The sequence below is a fragment of the Phaenicophaeus curvirostris genome, chromosome 18 (genome assembly GCF_032191515.1).
Source record: "Phaenicophaeus curvirostris isolate KB17595 chromosome 18, BPBGC_Pcur_1.0, whole genome shotgun sequence".
Classification (NCBI taxonomy): Eukaryota; Metazoa; Chordata; class Aves; order Cuculiformes; family Cuculidae; genus Phaenicophaeus; species Phaenicophaeus curvirostris.
Genome location: NC_091409.1, coordinates 6023563 through 6044390, shown reverse-complemented (window position 1 = coordinate 6044390; position 20828 = coordinate 6023563). Strand labels below are relative to the sequence as shown.

The window sequence follows — 20828 nt, the reverse complement described above, 5'->3', positions numbered from 1 at the left end:
CACTGGGGATGGGAACAAAAGGCTAAAAAAACTCCAGGAAATGGGCTGTGAGAGCTGGCCATTCAACTCCATCCCAATTGGCTACCCAATTTCCATTCCCAAGCCCCCTGGCATGGACTAGGAAATGACTTCCCTGCTGCTTTTCCTCTATTCACTCCATCCCAATTGGCTATCCAATTTCCATTCCCAAGCCCCCTGGCATGGACTAGGAAATAACTTCCCTGATGCTTTTCCGTTCCCCAGCCACAGTCAGGAGCATCCTGCCCCACGGAGCGATGCCAGCTGTACCCAGGCAATAGCAGAGGCTGCCCCAGCCCCGTGCGTGAGAGCCAGCGTGCTGGGGACCCTCCGTCCCAACCCAGAGCCTGCGTCCTGCGCCGAGCTGGTCATCGGTGGATGCAGAAAGCAGGTGAGCAAAACCACGGCCATCAGCAACCACCCAGCCCTGGAAGCCTGGGCTTCCCAAAGCTGCCAGATTTAGGGGCTGGATGAGGAGTTTGTCTTCAGTCCATGACACCGAGGGTCCGTTTGCAGAGGGCACCCATCCCTTTGAAATATGCCCGGCTGTCGCGCCAAGGGGCTGCTCCTGGCCCCGCCACGGGGTCGCATCCAGCACCAGAGGGTGTATATTACAGTGACAGCTCTGGAAAGGGCTCAAGGCTGTAAATGAAATCCCTGTCTCAGGGAGGGAGCTCTGCACTGAGGGACTCGACGGTCTGGTCTTCATCAATAAATCTCTCTCAATAAATCCTCTCGAGCAGGGGGCTGTGGCTTCATGCCTTGGCCAGTCCACACCAGGCAAGGAAGGAGCGAAGCCAAACCGCTCCGAGAGCCTGTGGGGTTGCTCTGCTTCAGCAAAAGGCCAAATTCTGGGTGCAGATGCACAGAGGGTGATGTTTGTGTGACATCTCCGTAATCGTGTGTGTGTGTGCAGACCAGAGACCCAAAGTCCCCACTAGGTTTGCTGCGGGGTGGCAGTCTCATCTGCAAGCGTGATGGATGCTGGCATCTCAAAAGCCCTGAAAATGTCAATAGCTTCTCCCCAGTGATTGAATCCCTAGCAGGGCTCACATCCCTGCTCACCTGGGGGCTCTGAGGAAAAGAAAACCACAAGCGAGCCCCAACCCTGTTGGCACAGCAGCCACAGCTGTGCACCGAAGGCAAAGCTGCTGCCCACACCCCAGCCCAAAATCCTGATCTGCCGGGCTCTGCCCGCAGCGCTGAGTCACAGCAGCAGGGATCTGGATCCGGCACTGAGCACCTGGGCTGCCCCCACACCCTCCTCCAGCCGCATCCAAGCCCAGCCCTGCCTCCCTGAACCCCGGCTGGCACGAGTCCCAGCCTGGATGTCACCTTCCCAGAGCCTCGTGGCCTGAAATGCCAGACGCTGCTCTCCAAGACACCAGCCTTGGGCTGACAGTTGGACTGGATGAACTTAGAGATCTTCTCCAACCTTCATGAATCTATGAGTCTGTGAAGTGCGCAGGGGCTGGTCCAGCACCAGCAAGCATCGTAGGGAGCCCACGCGGCCACCCTCCGCTCTGCTCCCAGTTGCAATCCCTTCCCAGTTTACAGCACCAGGAAATGCAATTGGAATTAGTGGCTGAGCACTTCAAAGCCTTCCCCAACCACGCTCGGGATTTCAGCCCCGTGACGGCAGCAGTGGCTCTCACAACCTCCCTTCAGCCACAGGGAGGTGATTTGCTCAGGGCAGAGCAGAATTTAGGACTCTCTGAACTCGGAGAGTGCTTCCTCTTAGCATCAGGGGTTTGGGTTTTTTTTCTTTTTTTTTTATTTCACGTATTATATGCCCAACTCATTCTTCAGTCGCAGCTTTTGGGGCTGAGCAGCAGAGATTGCTTCCCAATCCCATTTCACAGCACCTGATCCTGAGCTGTGCAAGCTGTGACAAGGCGTGCTGTGCTTCGCGTGGCTTTTACTTGTTGAAAGAGATCATCCAGCCCTGGAAAAGGGTGGGTTATGCCCAGAGGAGTGGTAGCAATGAGTATTTTTTTTTTAACTGTTTCCCCAGAGAGTGAGATTCCTACTCCATTTGTAGCAGATTTGCTCGAAAGGCAAAGTCACTCCGAGGTGGTTTGTGTTTAGGCAGCTGTCTCACTGCTCCGAGCTCGCTGCTTGTGCTCGCTGGCACGTGCCTCATTTCTTTTGAAAATCAGACGCTTTAGGGGAAAGTTTCTTCTCCCAGCTCTGCGCGCCCGCATCTTGCATATGCAGGTGAGCCAGCACACCTCTGCTCTGCATGCAGACAAAGGCACAGGCGGGCTGCTGGCAGGGAGCTGGGCTGGGGGGGTGCTGGAAAGCTGGTGGAAAGCGTCCCGTGCTGCAAAATCCAGGTCCCAGCTTGACCTTTCACCTTCAAAACAAGGAGATGGGATTTTCTCCCTGGGCACCTCTGCGTGGTTGAAGGCTGAGTGTCCCGCTGCTTTGTTGGGATCAGGATTACTGTCCGTGACTCAGTAACTGACTCTTAGGGGAGAAGCTCTCGTGTGGCAATAGTGAATGTCCTCAAGTGGAAGTCACTCTCGTCCCAGCGTGGCGTTGGTGGCCCTGGAGGACATCTCGGTGTGAGCAGGGCTTTGCTGACCTGCTTGGAGGAGCCAAGTACACCCTCCTTTTCAAACCCTGGGGCACCCTCCACAATGCTCTGAGGGGAAACTCAGACACGTGCTCCTCCCAGTACCACCATGGCCCAGGAGGGACCTGGGCCCACAGCTATTTTGGGGGATCCAAGACTCCTCGAGGCTTTGGCTAATGGAAAGGGAAGTGTTTATCCTAACATCAGCATCCTAGGGGTGAAATGAGGTTATCGCTGATGTAATGAGCTTTCTCATCTTCAAAGTTTCTGCTTTCCATCCCTGCTAGTAATTTCAAAATTGATGGGAATAGGGCAAAATTCTTAAAATTAGAACAAAAATTCTGAAAAAAAAATCTTAAAATTAGGACAACAGTCTTAAAAAACAAGAACACTTCTCTTTTATCAGACTTTTTGTTTCTGTTTCAGGGTGAAACCAGAGTAATTTAAAAGATAAGAACATCCTTGTGCTGTAAGCAGCCCAGCCTGGGGCACAGCCCTGAAGATGACCACAGAGAGTTTTGCAGAGCTCCTGAATAAGCTCAAGGAAATCCATGAGAAAGAGGTCCAAGGTAAGGAGAGATGAGAAGATTTATTGAAAACTAGCAGAGGTCCATTTCTTTGTGATGCCACCTTGATCTGATAGGTTTGAAATAACCTGAAGGGAGGAGGAGCAGGAGTGGATTAGGGAGCTTTGGGCATTGGGGCTCAGCGAGCATTGTCCACAGGCTGGATGGAGCTGCAGGGTCACAGCCTGGCCCTCAGGGGACCACAACATCCACTGGCCCCATGGTGTTTATCCACCTTCTCCCAGTGGAGAACAAGGTTTAGCTGTGAAATTCAGTACCTTCTTGGATGATGAGGAGAAGCAGAAGAGAAAAGGTGCTCCTGCATCCAGTACCCCACCTGCAGGAATCCTGCTTGCACCAAGCATTAACCATAGGGGATTTGGCTCCTTTCCTGCTCCTGCTGCCATGGTCAGTGATAAAGGTGAGCTGGGAGGTTTGCAGATGTGACACGTGCACCCACTGAGCATCTACTCTGAGCAACATGAATTGGAGTATATTTGGATACTGAGGGATCAAAGAGAAAATAGAAAGATGCAATAATCTATAAGACAGAAACAGCAGTAGTATGAGGCTCTGTTAAATAAAACCTCAGAGTCAGGTTAGATAGTTTATTCCTCTGGGGAATAAATTATTCCTCAGGTCATACATTATTAAAATAAGAACCATTAGGTTAAGCAACCAAATGCCAAACGCAATTGTTTTCCTCTTAGAATAATTCCCAGTATCAATATTACGAACAAAACAGCAGTGCTTTTGGAGGATTCTGGCTTATTAATTCATTCTTCTCTTGTGTAATTTCAAGCCTTGTGAGCGTTAGAGGAAACTGTTGAGCAATTTAAACCTCATGTTTACATCTACTTTGCATAAAATAGATTTGACGACGTGTAACGTCTGCAGATCCATCAACAGAAACCATTCTTGTTAAGCTGTAAATATCCTCCAAGATGCTTTGCAGCCTCAAGAGTTGTAAAATACTGCCCACCTGGGAAATGCCTGCTATAATGAGAAATAAGTAGAAACAAAACCGAAGTAGACTTTTTGGGGGAGGGAGGGAAATGCAGACTCATTAAATAGCAGAAATATAAATGTGCTCACATTTTGTGCAACTTTTCCAGCTGTAGTAAACTGATATTGTTTAATACAGGCAACGTGTTATTCCTTCTCGGAAATAAGGTTCGTAAATGGATGAGGTTTCTGCAAAGCCAGGCAGTGGCCTGAAGCTCCATCATTGCATTTTGTTTCTGAAGTGCTCGGGAATTGGCGATAAATACCTCCCTCTGTTAATTTTTGCAGGTCTGCAAAGCAAGCTGACGGAGCTGACGACGGAGAAGTGCCGGTGAGCAACACCCCGTCTGCTCTACCCACGCCGCAGCGGGACAGGGGGGTGGGGGAGAAGTTACACCCCTTCATTCTAAGGCATCCAAAGCTCTTCTCCACTTCTCTGATTTAGAGAGCACAGTTTGCCTTTCTAGCTCTGCCAAATTCAAACCTTTTAGTGTCTCTCTCCCTAGAAATCCCCAGCATAGGCAGCCTACATCCAATTTACTTTCCCACCAGGGAGTGATGCTTGTGCTGACAGATGCTCGCTTTCTCAGGAAGCAATAACCTAGGATGAAGCAAGCTGCAGCTCCAAGGGCAGGTGTTGCAAGGCAGAGTCTGGGCTCTAACATGTTTGTTTCCCTTCCTGCCACACAAACAAAAACAATTCAACCACACCAATGTGAGCATCACAGCAGGCTCAGAGCACAAACCCTTGCCCTTGTGGACAGGACACTGATCCAGTGGGAGGTGTCCCTGCCCATGGCAGGGGGTTGAAACTGGATGGCTTTAAGGTCCCTTCCGACCCAAACCATTCCATGATTCTGTAAAGGCACAGATTTGGGGTAAAATCCAATGACCCTCTTCTCTTTGTTCTCTCTCTCCATTCAGTGATGCTCAGAGAATTGAAGAGCTGTTTGCTAAAAATCATCAATTAAGGGAACAACAGAAGGTCCTTAAAGAAAATGTAAAGGTGTTAGAAAACAGGTAAGATTTATTTTTCGATTGGATGCTGTTCGGTCACAGTTACTGCACCATTCTGGGGCCAAGTTCAGGGTTTGCTGTCTTTCCAGGAGCAGGATTTAGTGTTGTGTGAACCTGGTTTGTGCTCACACTCAGCTGCTGGGGGAGCCCAGGCACATGTTGAGGAGCTTTCCTAAGCTGATGGTGGTGGGACTGGATCTGGAGGGGTCCAAGGGCCAGGGCTGGGCTGCATGGGTGGTAGATAACGCCTCTCACCAGCGCTAGGTGATGGGCTGAGTGCTCACACTTCTCCATGGGGAGGGCAGGAGCTTATTTTCCCATGGGAACCATGTGGTAACAAGTTCCCTTCTGTGGGTTTTCCTGCAGGCTGCGAGCAGGTCTCTGTGACAGATGCATGGTCACCCAGGAACTGGCAAAAAAGAAGCAGAATGAGTACGAGACCTCCCATTTCCAGAGCCTGCAGCACATCTTCATCCTCAGTACGTACCGCTGGCTGCTTTGGGTAGCTGGGTTTTTGCTCAGGTAATACCTCACCCAGATATTTGCACGAGCCCCACTGGTAACAGGGCACCCAGGAGGGGGTTTGGGATGGGGAGAAGGGAAGGAGGCATTGTGAGGATGAGGTTTTGAAACATCAGATCTGACTAGGGCTGTGGATGGCAGCCCATGTCCCTGCTCAAGCAGAGGTAACTTGGGCAAAGCAGTGGAGCTGGGGGGTTGCAGCCCACCACACCTCCAGAAAAAGGAGAGATGTTCATGTGAAGAGCAGCCCTGAGTAAGGCAAACCACGTCAGCCGCCTGGGAAAAAGATGTGTTTGTCACCACAGAAGCAAGACTCTGGCAGAGAGAGGAAAGTCACAGTAGCAGCTTGGTGTGGATAAATGGAAATCAAGCAGCACATGTGGTGGATCTTCTGAGCCTGGCAGAGCTCCCAGAACTGCTCAGGCTCGGGGTATTTTCCCCTGGGAAACTGGCTGGCCATGGGCGGGTCATGGGGGTAAAGAAGATAAGACATTAGGAGGGATGAAGACATGTCAGCAGCCCTTGGTTTATCTCCCCTGTTATGCCAGGGGAGATAGGAAGGCAGGAAGGTCGGCATCCCTGCAAGACCTGGTGCCGTTACCTCCTGCTCCCCACTGCGTCCCAGCAAGGTGAGAAGCATCAGCTGTTTTCTTGCAGCATCTGAACCCATGATACACCTTGTGTCCCTGCAGCTAACGAGATGAACCGCCTGAGGGAAGAGAACAAAACTCTCAAGGAAGAACTGAAGAGGCTCCAGAGCCTGGAGTAAGTGCTCTGCTGGGTTGTATTCGTTACAAGGTGTTCTGGTAAGGACAGAAGCATCCCTGCAGCTGAGCTGGGCTACCTCAAAAGTGCAGCTATCTCAAAAGTCCTTGTTCTCCTATATATAAGAATTCATTTTCAGGGGCACAAGGATATTCATCCCTCCATGGGAGGCTGCTTGCCTTGGCCATGGACCTTATCCTGGGCTTCCATGTCTTTTCCACGGCACCACCTCCCCTTCTGAAGCAGCCAGAGAGGGTCTGCAGGATGCAAATTGTGTTTTGGGGGAAAGAGAATGACGCACATGGGACTGAGCAGGGGTTAAGAAAGAGAAGCTATCTGTACCAACAGGTTCAGATCCTAGCAGAGCAGTGTGCTGAAAGCCAAGTAACCTGCCAGGCTGGCCAATACATACAAATCAGCTCATTCCTCAAGGGTTTAAAGTTCAGAGGAATTAGCACTGAGGGATTAGTTTAGAAATGTGTTTTCTTTGGAGCGCAGAAGCACCATCTACTTAAAGAGAAACTCTCACTTTTATTCCCCAACGCTTCCCAAGGCCTGAGCAGTTTCTGAACTGTAGGTTGGGCTGGGTTTGTTGACCCCTCCTGCTCTGCTCTGATCTTCCCTAGGCTTCTGCATAGGAAGATTTCCAGGCAAACACCAATGTCTTGGCATCAGGGTTGACCCAGGACTTTGTCTATGACATAAGTGTGAGTCTCTGAGACTCAGTGACTCCCCTGTAGTGACCAAGATCATCAGCCCCACCAGGTCGACATGGTGGAGGAGGACAGTGGCCACATCCTCATGCTGATTCCACCCCCACATCAGGCTGAAGGCCCAGCCGTGGACATATAGGTTCTCACAGAGCTTGTGCAATAGCTGCAGCTGGGTTTTGGCTTACCCAACCTCGCAGCTTCCTGTGACGTTACCCACGGCCAAGTGGGGAAATCGGAGCTTGAGCTGTCATGCTGGCTCTGTCCCATGCGCCAGACTGCAGCTGAGCTAGTGATAAGCCACAACGGAAAGAGGTGAGTTTGAGGATCTGGTATATCCACATACATACATGTATAAATATACATATTTATATGTCAGGATCTATAACTCAGAGCTCCCAGTACAGTGGCTCTCAAACCTTCCTTCTCCTGCTCCTTGTCATTCATTTGTGTCCTTCTCCTTTCAACAGGGAAAGCACAAAGCCCCCAGGAGTCACCTCCAGAGAAAGCAGTTCCACCTCCAGTTCTCCCTTGGCTTTACTGTCCCCAGAGAGCAGGAACGCCAGCAGCGAGAAAGCAGCTCACAGGGGAGCAGAAGAAACCCACCATGAAGTTGCAGGCCTCGAGCTGGGAGAAGGTGGGTGCTGCTGGCTCCCACCGACCTCGGAGACCTGAGGATGGGAAGAGTGACAGAACCATGGTGTAAATCTGCGCTGGGAAAGTATCTGGACAGCAAAGTCCAAGCTAGATGGACATTTCCATGGCCAGAATAGCTGCTGGGAGGGAAACTGTGTCGAGGAAGAAACTCACTGCTCTGCATTAGAGCAAAAGAGTGTCCTCACTATGAGATGAGCGCTGTGCAGCTGCAGACCCACGACCAATTTCATGCAGAGCCCCTGTCATTGCTTTGCTGCCACCCACACATGTAATAGAGGGTACGTTCACTTAGGTGGTAGCTTGAGCCAGACAGAAATTTGAGTTCCAAGTCCTCAACAGGAGGAGGCTGTGGGGCTCCAGTATGCGACAGGGGAGGGCAGGGTAGGCTGTAACAGCTCTGTGGGACCATCACGGTGGTTGATTGTGTCTTTTTTTGCAGATAAGCCTGCAGGACAGAGAAGCCCTCCAAGCAGCAGGACTTCCCCAAGCACTGTCCTCCAAGAAGTCAGTCTTGCAGAAATTGTGAGTTGCCAGAGACAGTCCGATGCCCTCAGGGTTTCTCCTCACCACTGTGGTCATCTGAACTGGATCAAGGCAGGTGGGCTAGGACAGAGAACGAGTAGAAGATCCTTAAAAGCTAAAATCACTAGCCAGACCTGGGCAGTTCTCCATTGCCAGAACCAAGGAGGACCCCTACCAAATGCAAGGTGCACTCTCTCTGTAGAAATCGCCACTCAATGTGAGCAGAGCATTCAGAGTTTGGCACAGGCTCCTGTCCTCGCTGTGAGTGTGCACATCTCTGTTTGCTCCCTTGTTTATCCTCCATGGCAACACATCTAGCATCCTTAAGTCCTCTGCCCACCACACTGGTTCCTTTCTTGGCTGTCTTGCTAGGTAAAGCTCTGGGGAGTGAAGGGCCTAGGGAGACTGTGCTGAACCACAATTCAGTGTAGCTTATCCTGTTATAGAGTCAACTGTCTGGGCAAGAGAGAAGCTGGAGAGTTATGAATGATGGAAAAGCCTGGAGAATAAATAAACTGTGGGAGTTGTGGGTACTGAGAACAACTACACCACAGCAGCCCTGCCCAAGAGCATCTCAGATGTCTCTCCGTCAGCAGCACAATGAAAATTGGTATTTTCCATGGGCCTGACATTCAGTGGTTGCCACTTTGTGCGTTGATGCAAGCCTGCCATGCCTTTAAAACACAGAGTGTGTGTCAGCCGGGGGATGCTGAGTGATATGGAGATATTGGGCACCAGGAGATGAGCCTGAAGGACCTGGGGCCCTGTTCCTGGTCGTGGGAACTCAAGCCCGTATACACACCCACATAGGTGCTTCTGTTTTGGCACAGGCTTTCCTTACCTGAACTCCGCAGAAAACTTGAAAGAGCAGGTGAAAAGGGGTTTAGGTAAGGCTGCAGGCAGGCTGCGAGGATAATTAATAGGGATTGCAGGAAGGGTTGGTGACATCTCCAGGTAAGCAGGGGGACGTCAAGTCAGAACATGTTAGGAGCCTTTCATGGCAGCCGATGGAGGTGATGATGTTCTGGCCTCACACTCCACGGGAAATACACCCATCAAATCAGTGCATGCCATGAGCTTGTGTGGATAAAGTCTTGTGGCCTGACTATGGGTCTGGGAATTCGTAAGGTCTTATCTTGGTAAGCCACTGAATCATGGCTTGACTTGAGAGGAGGCACAAGACATCCTGGACTACAAATCAGTGCAGCCAGAACATAAAGGCTACTGTAGATCCAACTAGAAAACAGGAAGGGAAAATTTTCTGCGAAAACCAATACAAATAGGGTTGAGTTGTCAACCATACTGTATCAAGCAGAGCACTGAGGAGCTGTCTGTCTTGCTTGTGCTGATGAAGAGCTGCATCTCCACTTGTCAGGACTCCTTTTAGCCATGTGCTGCCCAGTGAATACAGCAGAATGGCTCATGTGGGCTTTCTCCCCTCTGCCACAGGCATCCCAGAGGATCGCCAGCCAGCTGCATGGAACCATTGCCCTGATGAGACCCAGCTCCAGACCCTGCCTCACAGAGAAAAGTCCTTCAGGGACAGCAGTGTCCCCACCAGCAAGGAAGACTCCTCTCCCACCAGAGCGTGAGCACAGCCCCAGCCTTGAGGCGTGAGTTACCTGCTCGTGGGTCATGGTGTGTGTCTGATCCCTGGTGTCTTGCAGGCTGATATTGACCGTACCTGCTCACATTCTTCTCCAGAATTCTCCCATGGCCTTGGGGAGAGGGTCTCCCAGTTTACACCAGCAAAAAACGACTGGAATCCAGTCCAACGAGAACGGCCTCTCGTTACTCCAGCTTTGTCAGACAGATCCAGAAAGCGGGCCGAGTGCCTCCACCTCCAGCCCAGAGGACTTGCTTCTCAAGGAGGCAGCAATCCCTGCTCCTCCCTATCTATTCTAATGGGCTTTTCTACAGGACTCAGCACCTCTCTAGGCTTGTCCTCCCCATAGGTTTCAGAAGCACTGAGCAAAGTCATGGGGTTCACCTGCAGAGGCAGACAGTTTCCCAGAGTGGGAGTAGATGTGCTGAGTATTCCCAGGAAAAGCTCGCACACACAGGAGCTGCCAAATAACCAGCAATTGCAGGGACTTGGTTTGCAGGGCAGGTTCACGCACCATACCAACCTTCTTTGTGTGACTGTAAAAACCCCACACTGAGTGAGATTAGGAGAGGGAGGGAGGGCTGTTGCTCTCTCCTGGAATTCTTCCAGCCCACCAAGGCACTCTGGGGTAGTAAGGATGCTTCTGGCTGTAAGGCATGGTTTGACAAGTGACTCGTCAGCAGCTGTACTGATGTGAGTGGTCATCGCATCCCCCTCTCGCTCAAGCCCGTGCCTGGAGCTGCCACAGCCCAGACACAGGAGAGCAGTTGGATGGTGGGATGATGATAGTTTCCTATGGTGCGCACAGTGTGGAGACCTGCTGATGGCTGTGTGATCCCTGCACCACCAGGACCATTCTCTCCGGCATAGCGCTTGAAGGCAAAGGTGGTGCACAGGGCCAGGAGCAACAATGGGCAGCGGGGCACAGGAAGAACAGGGGAGACCATGGACATCACCTGCAGGAGCTGGGAGTTCACATGAAAATTCTCTGATTAACATGATGTTTTTCCCTCCACTTCTTTTAGTTATTTAACAGCAAGCAAGCTGGACTCCCCCAAGGTTGCTCAATCCTATGAAAACCTGAAGCTGGCCACCCGGAGAGAGCAGATCTGCCTCCTCCACAAGCACCTCTCCCTGCACCAGCTGGGGCTGGCGAGCAATTGTGCCTCAGCCGACCGGGACAGCAGCAGCTTCTCGAGCCATTTGCTCAGAGCCAAAGACGCTGAGAGCAGAACACAGACACGTGATGGCTGGGAAGATCGTGCAGCTTTGCTGAAGCTCCCTGCTGCCATGATGTATGTGAGGGATCAGCACCTGGAGGAGAAGCTGCAGCTCCTCAAGCACAGGGAGCGGCTGCAGCATTTCCTCATGCAGCAGTGCCAGCCAGGCCAGAGGGGAGACAGAGATCCAAAGCTCACACCTGAGGAGCGGCCCCTCTCCCCATGGCCAAGCATCGTGATGGGATGCAAGGGGGAAAGGTCCTTCCTGGAGGATGCCGTGGATGGGAAGGAAGAGAAGGAGCTTTGGCTGAGCCAGGATGGCTCTAAGCTCCGAGAAAAAATGGAGGCATCGAGAGATGATGGTGCAGATGTGCCTCTGGATCTGTCAGATGCCAGCCGTTGCAGGGAAGTGGGTTGGCATAATCGCCGGGAGGCACGAAGGGCCAGCAGCCCACGGCTGAGCCCCAAGGAAAACCCTTCCATACCTGCAGTCCATGGCCCCTGCAGGAGACTCAGGGCAGAGATTAATGACTTGCGCTTCCCCTACCGCTGGCCCAATGCCACCCAGGTACTGCCTGGTGCTGTCAAGGAGGAAGAGGAGGAGGAGGAGGATGAAGCTGTGGTGAGTACAGCTCATGTTGGCATCAACCACGGTCCCCTCCCTGGTCTTATGAGCACCATTAATGTCCCGTGGAAGGATGGCTTTGCTGTGTGTGAAGCCAACAAGGACGTGTTTGCACAGGGTAAAGCTGTAGCTGTTCAGCCCTGGCCCTTGCTCTCCACCTCCCCTGCGGTGCCCATGGGGTTTCCATCCAGATCCAAGGACCAGCATATGGCAGTGCCTGAGCCCTGTCTCACAGGTCAATGCAGGAGGGGTGCTGGGCTCCCCTGCCACACACCTCAAACACATGGAAACACCTTTCCCATGTTTGTCCTCACGGGTGTCACAGTCATCGTGTAGGGACTGGGGCCAGCTCTTTGTCCCTGCCTGCAGAAGGCAGCGTTTATGCTCTCTGTATCTTACAGCTTGCGCGTTCACGGACACATCTGACAAACAAGTCCACGTCGAGCAACCCAGAGGCCCTTCCAGAGACCGGGGTGAGACTGGCTGTCAGTGCAGAGAAGGAAGAACCAGGTAAAAAGCCCCAGGCAAACATGACATTTGAGACAGCAAGAACAAAAGGTGAATTTTGGTGGCAGTCTCTCCCAGCCTTCAGCTCTCAGGGCTGGGCTCTGCATGCACTTGCAATCCCTGCTGACCAAAGCAGGAGCTAACCAGGACAGGACACCCTCCCAGGTGCCCAGGTGTTCCAGGCTCCCAGCACTTTTGGCCCTCAGGGGAACATCAGGTTTCACATTTATATGTCTGAGGGCTCAATTTTCAGCCCTAGGGATAAGCTCAAAATTCAGGCTCAGTATCTGCAGGGGGAAAACAATCCTGGCTGTTCTGGAGAGAAGCCTGGTATTTCTCCCCAGCAAAGACCAGGAACCAGCTGTGGGGTGTCCTTGGACACCCTGTAGAGCACCCTGAACCACAAACTCAGCTGTTGGGTGAGCAAAAGGCTTGAGGAGCTAAAGAAGATGGTTTATAACTGACCTATTGGCAAAACCCACTCCTTGGAGAGATGCGACCACAAGACAACGTTGCTGCTCCGGTATCACCCACCCCTCTCAGGGAAACAGAAGTTCAGAAGTGGTCCCAGCAGAGACGGGGAAAAGGCAAGAAGTTTGCAGGACTAGAACTGGAGAAACCTTCCCCATCTGTGCCCCCTTGCTTCAAAACATGCCCTGTGTTAACAAGGCAAGTTGGGCTGAGCATGGAGCGAGGGATGCTGCATCAGGCAGGACAGGAAGCTCTCCTCACTTTCCTCAGTCCATCTCCTATAAAATACCTTTTCACTCCCCAAGCCAACAATACCCTTAATCTGGGGACGCTCGGTGCTTTCTCGCTGCCTGACCGCCGCGGGACACGGGCCCCAGGTTTGTGTGGGCAGGTGGGAGGCAGCAGCCATGGGGAGCAGAGCAGGGAGCACGTCTGCCCAGAGCTGCTCAGCACCAGCCTTACTGGCTCGGCCAGAAAGTTGAGCTCTCCTGGATTAGTTGGTCTGGGCGTGTCAAAGCGGTTTGGGAACACTCTCCGGAGCAGGATTTTGCACAGTGGAAAAAAAAAAAAAGGAGTGGGGGGGGAGTTCTCTGTGATTTACACACGAAGGAGATATCATCACAGCAGAAGAATTTCAGCTGATTACATTCTGGGTGTGGGAATACAGGACTTTCTTCAGTTCTCACCTTCAGGCTGACACAAAGCCTGGAAAACAATACACTAATACTTCTGCACTTTCTAGTGAACCTTAACCTGCAGAAGGATAAAGTAAAGGTGAGATCAGACTACAGGAGCTCTAGGAGTGCCTGAAAGCAGCACTGTCTGCTCTCCCACCTGGGCAGAGGCAGCAAAGGAGGCTGCCTTGCTGACAACCCCACTTGGGACAAACCTGGGTGTCAGGAGCAAGAAGGATTGAGGATGCTCCTGCCCCCTGGAAGAGGGCACAGCCCTTTCTGCCCCTCCACAGCCAACATGACTGTGTTGCTGTGGGTGCAGACAGGGTGATGGCACCACTGCCAAGGCTTGGTCCATGGCCCAGGCAGCTTCCTTCCGTGCAGAGGCTGGGTGCAGGTCTGGTGCATGCAAGTACGTGTTTGGGGTTGTGTAGCCTCAAGGCCTGTGCACAGCAAGATCCTTTTGCTGGGCAAGATAGCAGCTCCCTTGCTTTTTCTTCCTCTGCTCCTCAGCACAGGTTCCCTGCTGAGAGCCACAGACCAGCACCAGCAGCAAGCTTGAGGATTGTCCCTTTTGGCTCTTTACCCAGATATTCTTCTACCCACCTGGGTCTCAAAGAGGAAAATACAGTCTGGGGTTTTAAATAACCCTCAGCTTCCCAACCTGCACGTGGCCACAGACTTCAGGGCAGTGCTTGCAGCCTTGCGGTAGCAAAGTCCTGTGGATACAGCTTTTGGGGAGCTGACTCCCCAACAGGATCCTGTTGGACGCCCCATATACTTTCATTTCAAGCTGCGTAGCTCTCAGTGCCTCTGCTTTGCAACACAGTTTATCACTGATTCTGTTTTCTGCCTTGATGGCGCTCAGAGCCTGGGACAGTGGCTCCACGCCTGCTCTTGAGCTTTTCATACACCTGCCAGCCACAAAAAATCTTCCTTTTTTCTTTTCTTAGATGATGATGATGCTGAGTCTGGGAAGCAGGAATCCGATGAGGCAGACACAACAGACAGCGAGGTTTGTTTATTCTCCTCAGCCCCTTAGCTTAGGCTGTTGGGTACTAGAGGTGTAAGACTGGTTGTCCCCACCCGAGCTTATTCCAGAAGTTGATGTCTCTTCCTGCATGAAGCTCCAAACCCCATTACCACGCTGTTACCCAACTCATCAATGAGGAATAGAGATATCACTCTTTCCAGCTAGTCAAGATGGTTTATAAACAATAGCATTTGTCACCACTCCATAGCAACGGTCACAAAGGTCCACAGCAATGCTACCAAGACATCAGCTCCCTGGGAAAGTGAGTATTTTGCAGACTGACTGCTCCTCTTGCTGGTGTAGGTGGCTGCTCCGTATGAAGATGATGTCCTACAAGAAGCTCAGTCCGAAGGGAAGTATTTTTGCACAAAAGACAAAGCTCATGCACTGCAGAAGAAGAGAAAAAGAGGACAGGATGCCTGGACAAAAGGTAGGAAGGAGAAATTCCTTGTGGCATCAGTTCAGGGCTGCAGCTTCTGCTGCTTCCCAAGGGGCTCCTGTGAGAAGCACCTGAGGGCAGTGGCCGCCTTCCCTGCCTTGGAGAGGAGGGTGCTTCTTCTCCAAGTGCACGCCACGCTGCAAACAAATGTTTGCCCAAGGTGATTCAGTGGAGTCATTCATATCCCTGTGATAAGACACGCTGTGCCGTGTTTTGGCAACCATTGTATCTCGCAGCAGAGGAGCCTCTGCTAATGGTTAGCCAGGGGAGCCTGGGCAGGGTGGCCAGGAGAGCACTCCCAAGCACCTAAGCTAACAGGGCTGAGTCCCTTGTGTTTGCTTAGCTGGTCAGGGAGGTGATGATTGGAGAAGGCCAAATTCCCAGGGGTGAGTTATTGACATTTGGAGAAAGGTTTCTGCCAACCTTGTTGATCTTCCAGTGTGGCTGTAGAGGTTTTCCCTGCTGACAGAGGAATGTGTTGTACTCGTGTTTCCTACAGGTGAATAAGGAGAAAACTGCTCCTGATAAGGGCAAGGATAAGGCAGTGTGTGCCTGTCAAGCCCTAAAAAGCGCTCTGTCAGAAATACCCCACTCCTAGCCCTCTTTGTGCTGTCAGTAACTTGGTTATAAATGTACAGAGTGCTTTTTGCTTAAGCATGGAGGGAACTTGTTTTAAAGGCAAGTGCTGCCCCTTGCTCTGTACTCAGCCTTTGGAGCTGCCTCCTCGCTTGCAGCTGAGTGGGAAGAGGATTTGCTCTACCAAACCAGCTGCTTGGAGACATGAGGGGGAAGCTGCCCTGTGATCTCCAGAGTGGAAACCATCCAACCCGCCTGGACTGGGTGGGGATGTCCTGAGTGAGGTCTGGATATAGTGGCAGGAATGGGGTAATGGAGTGGTGTAACAGTGCTCTCAGCGTGTGGTGTGTGCCATGGACCACTCTGGAAGGGGGAAAGATTGAAGAAGTTGATCCTGCTGCTCTGGATGCCCTCTCAGGCACATTCCTGCACTGGGCTTGTTCTTTGCCTGTTTCTGCTTTTCATGGTTTTGTTTCCAGGGTCACAACAGCCTCTCACAGGTACTGATGCCTTTCACATGTGAGAGGGGTTTGTCTTCATCTTTGCTGAGCTTTGCTTCCTCCTGCTCTGTCCCTGTTTTGGGATGAGGCCACGGTGACCTTGCACATGTAAATCCATTGCTCTGTGGTTAACTCCTGTGTTCATCTTGCTGTTAACAGGAGCTAAGAAGTCAACGAGAGGAAGGAAGAAAGTAAAAGCAGAGCCATGCTCAGCAGGGATCACAAAGGAACCAGAGAACTGTTCCATGTCCCACAACGATACCACCGAGGACAGCTAATGGCAGGGCAAGATGAGAAGCAATACAGACACTGCAGACCAAAGGAGAGGGCTTGGAGACCTCAGCACCTCACCTGTGCTAGGAGAGCAACTCCTCCATCCATGCTGGCCAGGCAGTGGGGAATTCATAAGGACTCATCAATGAGTGGAGCACCATGAAAATCCTCAGTTGGTGCCACGGGAGAGTCTGGACAAGGAAGAGCCATGCAGGTGATGCCTGGAACAGCCAGGTCACTGCACCAGCAGCGGTGGAGCAGCACAATGACGACACCCAGTCCTGCACCAGAGGTGACCTCAGACTGCTGCGAGGATGAGGCGATGCCCTGTTCACAGTGCTGACTTGGGGTCAGGACCGTGTTCTTCTCTGGGATTGCACGCAAGTAGAATGAATATCCAGACCCAGCTCCTCGTGTACAGCATCCCGGTGGCTGACCTGAGGGTGGTGACCATGCTGAACGCTGTAGGGCCCCATGAACAAACCTGCATTGATTAAATACCTACCCGGGTCCTGTATGTGTGTACACCTTGTTTGACCTGGAGAAAGCCCCTGCTTTGCTTTTCTAGTTAAGTGAGGAGCAAGCTGGACAAATCAGTCTATTAAAAATACTCCATCCAGAAAAAAGAAAAAAGAAGTGGAAATGTAATCCTGTAAAGAGGCCCCTCAGACTGCAGAGAGACAGCCTGGGATCAGAACAGAAGAAGGGAGGGAACTTTATGTCACTATAAAATAATTCCCTCCCTATGATCATCCCTTGATAAGCAAAATGTGCAGAAGTCCTGTTAAAAATAATGAACTTCTCTATTTCTATTTTTATTAAGGAGATTTTTTCCTCTCATTGCACAAGACCATCACAGAATCCATCTTCTTTTCTTGTTCTCTTATATTCTTTTATGTTCCTTCTTGCCTTTTTCCAGTGGGGATGTTTAGCTGATGCCCCGTATCCCTGTGCAGGATGTGTTCGAAGGGCTGGCAGGGATGCATAGCTCAAAGTTAGGGCAAACCCGTAACTATAAAACAAGAAAAACAGATTTGTCAGCTGTGAGCAAAGTGCTCCTCCGAGCAAGTTGCTGAAGTGAAGTAAAACTTTATACTCTGCACTCAATCCAGCCCTGGAAACCCAGTTCCTACCTGGCCCCTGGCTCCTTAATAACCCCTTCCATGTTGCAGAAGCACAGATAATTGCTGAAGTCCATTAATCCTCACAATTATGCTTGTCAGTCTTTACTTCAAGCCATTCGTGACAGATAAATGCACATATTGATTTGGTGATGTGCAGGCAGCCTCAGGCTTGAACTATTCTGCTGTAAGGAAGAAATCTGAGACCTGCAAGGAACCCGGGAGCTTCCCAGAGGTTTTCCACATGCAGGTTCAGCTGTGCTGAAGATAATGGGTTCCCAGGAACATGCTGGGCAGCAGCAGATTGACAGACTGACCCTGCTTCCCTGACAGGGGTTGACTTTGAGGGTTGTGTTGTGCAGGGACAGGAGTTGGATGCGATGATCCTTGTGGGTCCCTTCCAGCTCAGGACTTTCTATGATTCTGTGAGAGCACGGCACCCATTTAATAACCTCACTGGAGTTTGGCTAATGACTCCAAGGGGCAGCTGTGGACCAGACCTAGTGAACTATGTTTTTTTGCAGAGTAAAACCACTTTTGTTGCCACGTTTCCGTTCAGGATTAAAAGGACTGTTTTACACAATGCTCTCCAAAAAGCCACTAAAATCACCCTTAGATTTACAACCCACCGAGCAATAAAGCAGAAGAGAAGCTATCCCATGAACAGCCTGGTCCTTCTAGGAGGCTGGCAGCTCATGTTTGTTTTGTTCAGAGAAATTATAGCTCCAATGTCATCAGTGACGCAGTGTAATTAGAATGCCTGGCCTGGCGAGCTGCTTTCCCAGAGGAACGGGTTCAGAGCACAGCTTGGGGTCGCTCAGGTCAGGGGCTGGATTTGAAATTGCACACAAATCTCAAACAGCGATGGTGTAAGCGTTTCTGCTCACTTTTAGTCCACCCAAAACAGCGACAACTGGCTCCCTTATTGCCCACCATGCAAAGCAATTCCAATAACAGACCGTGGCAACTCTTTTGCTTCCCAATCCTTAAGCATCTCTACGTGCTGAATCATCCTCACAGCACTGATCACTACTCGCAGCTTGTAGACCACCCAGGTCCTCCCTGTGCATCAGCCTCTCTCCAAACTCAGCAGTAAACTGACATTTTCAGCTACTCTCTAGGCTTATTTGTAGACTTTCATAAGAAATAACTTTGTGCAAATCCAGCCATGAGTATAAAACTCCATCTCAGGAAAAAAACTTGCCACCACACAAAGGTTCCTCTGTTGCATGTGGAACGGAGACAGGGCTGTGCAGGAAAGTAGGAAGTCCAGCAAGGTAGAAGCAAAGGGGAACAGAGCTGGGGACGTGGCTGGCTGCAAAAAGCACCAAAAATAGAGAAATGCACATCTAATTCTTTGTACTTTGAAACTTCTGTGGTGGGATTGCCTCTATGGCAATAGATATTTTGAAGATAATTTAATTTATGCTTTTTTTTCATGAGACTGACCACCACCTCCTCTATAGTGAAATATTTTTAACGGAGACCTGATCAGTAAGTAATGCCCGTTTATAGTGCCAGCTTTGGAAACACAGCTTCGCTCCTCAGCTCACCATGGGAAAATTCATTCCAAGCATTACTGAAGTCTCGCTTAAGTCCTGTTTGGAGGATATATGTGGGCTGGGCATTTTGTGTGGGTCCTTCCCAAGGTCAGATGCAGCCTGCATGTGTTTAATAAGTCCAGCACACAGTGGTGGATCTTCAAAGGGAGAGATTTGGAGAATTCTTTGTAGGAATTTTTGAGCTGCAGTGCAAGTCACTCCTGCCTCCCTTGGGCATCACAGCTCTCTGCTCTGCCTTGAAAATTCTCATCAAAGCTTTGAGAGTTCCCTGGCTCAGGTAGGTCTGTGCTGCACACCCTGCTCTTACCAAACTTGCTGCTAGCTGTGCTGATCTCCAGTGGGACCTCTCCAGAAAACACCTTTTGCAAGATCCTCTTATGGAAATTACCAATCTATTAATAACAGTGTGTAGTGCAGCGCCACGTGGTTTGGGGGAGAGGGTTTGATTCATTCATTCACAAATCCTCACTTAAACACATTTTTCCTAACTCAAGCACACAACCCCCCTGAGTGCGGAGCTCTACGACTATATCAATCAGCTCTGTGTTTTTTAAATACTTCGTGTCATGCAGGAGAGCCTGAGTCATTTTCCAAGGAATGCAGCTATCAGCACAGAGGTCTGTTGGCAACGTTTGCCTCCTGGGGCTCAGCTGTGTTATTTTGCTGTAATTGGAAATCTGCAGCGAGATCAGAGCATTGCGTCACCTGCCATGGGTGAGGACCTGGGAATCCAGGGGACATGGTCGCTCTTCTCCAGCAGCAGCCAAAAGAAATCAGGGTTCTCAGCTGGAACCAGCTAGAGGCAGATAAAAGCCATTGGAGGCTGCATGGACCAACAGCTTGAGTTAAACCAAATTTGCGGGTTTGGGTGCAGGAGGAGAGCGATGGAGATGGATTTGCCAGCAGAGAGCAGGCGTGGTCCAACACGTGAGTGTGGTTAGGAAGGGCTTCGTAGTTTCTTATAAGCATAACACGTGTAGGGAACGGTGCCTCCCGGCGTTTGCTGAGAATTATTGAACAGGAGGATGTGCTCAGGAGAAAGCATAGTCCCAAAATCTCAGTGTCTGGCTGTTGGATGGAGGTGGTGAGTGTGAAGCTCAGCTCTAAAGGGTGCTCGTTCCCCTGGATGTTCTGATAGGATCCCTGGAGCAAGGACCTTGGGATTAGGGCCTGTTTAGGAGAGAGGGGACGTTAAGCCCTGGATGCACGTAGTACTTGCCCATCATTCCAGAAGCCACTCTGGTTCCCTGTGAGGCTTCTTGGATTCCCATCCACAAACCAGCTTAGGCTGGAAAAATGTGTTCAGGAATTTCTGGTGCCTTATCTTAACACTAGCAGTTCCTCCAACTGGAAGGCTGTTCTTCTGGTTCCCAGCCTAAATATATTCCTGACCTCTTTATCTTTGCCTGATTTTGGGCCATGATTTTGCAAAAAAAATATAACACCCAGCCCACGTATGTACTTCAAAATGCTGTCTCATAGCAGATGCTTAGATGGAATCCTACAGTTCTTGCATGTAGAAAAATCCTGCTGACTTTGGTGACTCTGTTCCCTACATAATGTTGGAAAAAAGGGCTTTCAGGCTTAGCCTGCTCCACACCAGCTCCTTTTTCCAGCAATCCCTGACTGCTCAGACATGTGTCCACACAATCCACGGCTTCCTTCAAGGTAGAGCAGGGGCTCCAGGAGCAAAATTAGCACGAGCAAAGTGTCAGAGACTCAGAGTAACTTTACATTTGTGCAACAATGCTGTTGTAAACGCAAAATTACCTGCCCTCCTGTTTATCTGGGGCTTTTGCAGAAGTGAAGGCTGGAGCGTGCATCAGCCCGAAACGTGAAACTGCTGTGCAGCAGCACCGTG

The 20828-nt window shown here is 50.8% G+C and overlaps 1 protein-coding gene across 1 annotated transcript; it reads left to right on the top strand.

The window, feature by feature from the left end:
- Nucleotides 1-369: 369 nt before the first annotated feature.
- RBBP8NL (RBBP8 N-terminal like) lies at nt 370-17016 on the top strand. Its single transcript, XM_069871663.1, has 14 exons — nt 370-409; nt 3023-3165; nt 4456-4498; nt 5092-5187; nt 5551-5663; nt 6399-6471; nt 7652-7818; nt 8278-8360; nt 9810-9973; nt 10992-11808; nt 12213-12321; nt 14417-14478; nt 14800-14926; nt 16171-17016. The coding sequence occupies exons 2-14, from the start codon at nt 3099-3101 to the stop codon at nt 16287-16289; spliced, it is 2040 nt and encodes a 679-aa protein (XP_069727764.1). The 5' UTR covers nt 370-409; nt 3023-3098; the 3' UTR covers nt 16290-17016.
- Nucleotides 17017-20828: the final 3812 nt, after the last annotated feature.

Excerpts from the sequence above, each read along its gene's own strand:
- RBBP8NL (XM_069871663.1), top strand. The coding sequence starts at position 3,099 with ATGACCACAGAGAGTTTTGCAGAGCTCCTGAATAAGCTCAAGGAAATC. Across the intron at positions 6,472-7,651 it reads AAGAGGCTCCAGAGCCTGGA|GGAAAGCACAAAGCCCCCAG; the intron begins GTAAGTGCTCTG and ends TCCTTTCAACAG. Across the intron at positions 11,809-12,212 it reads AGGAGGAGGATGAAGCTGTG|CTTGCGCGTTCACGGACACA; the intron begins GTGAGTACAGCT and ends TGTATCTTACAG.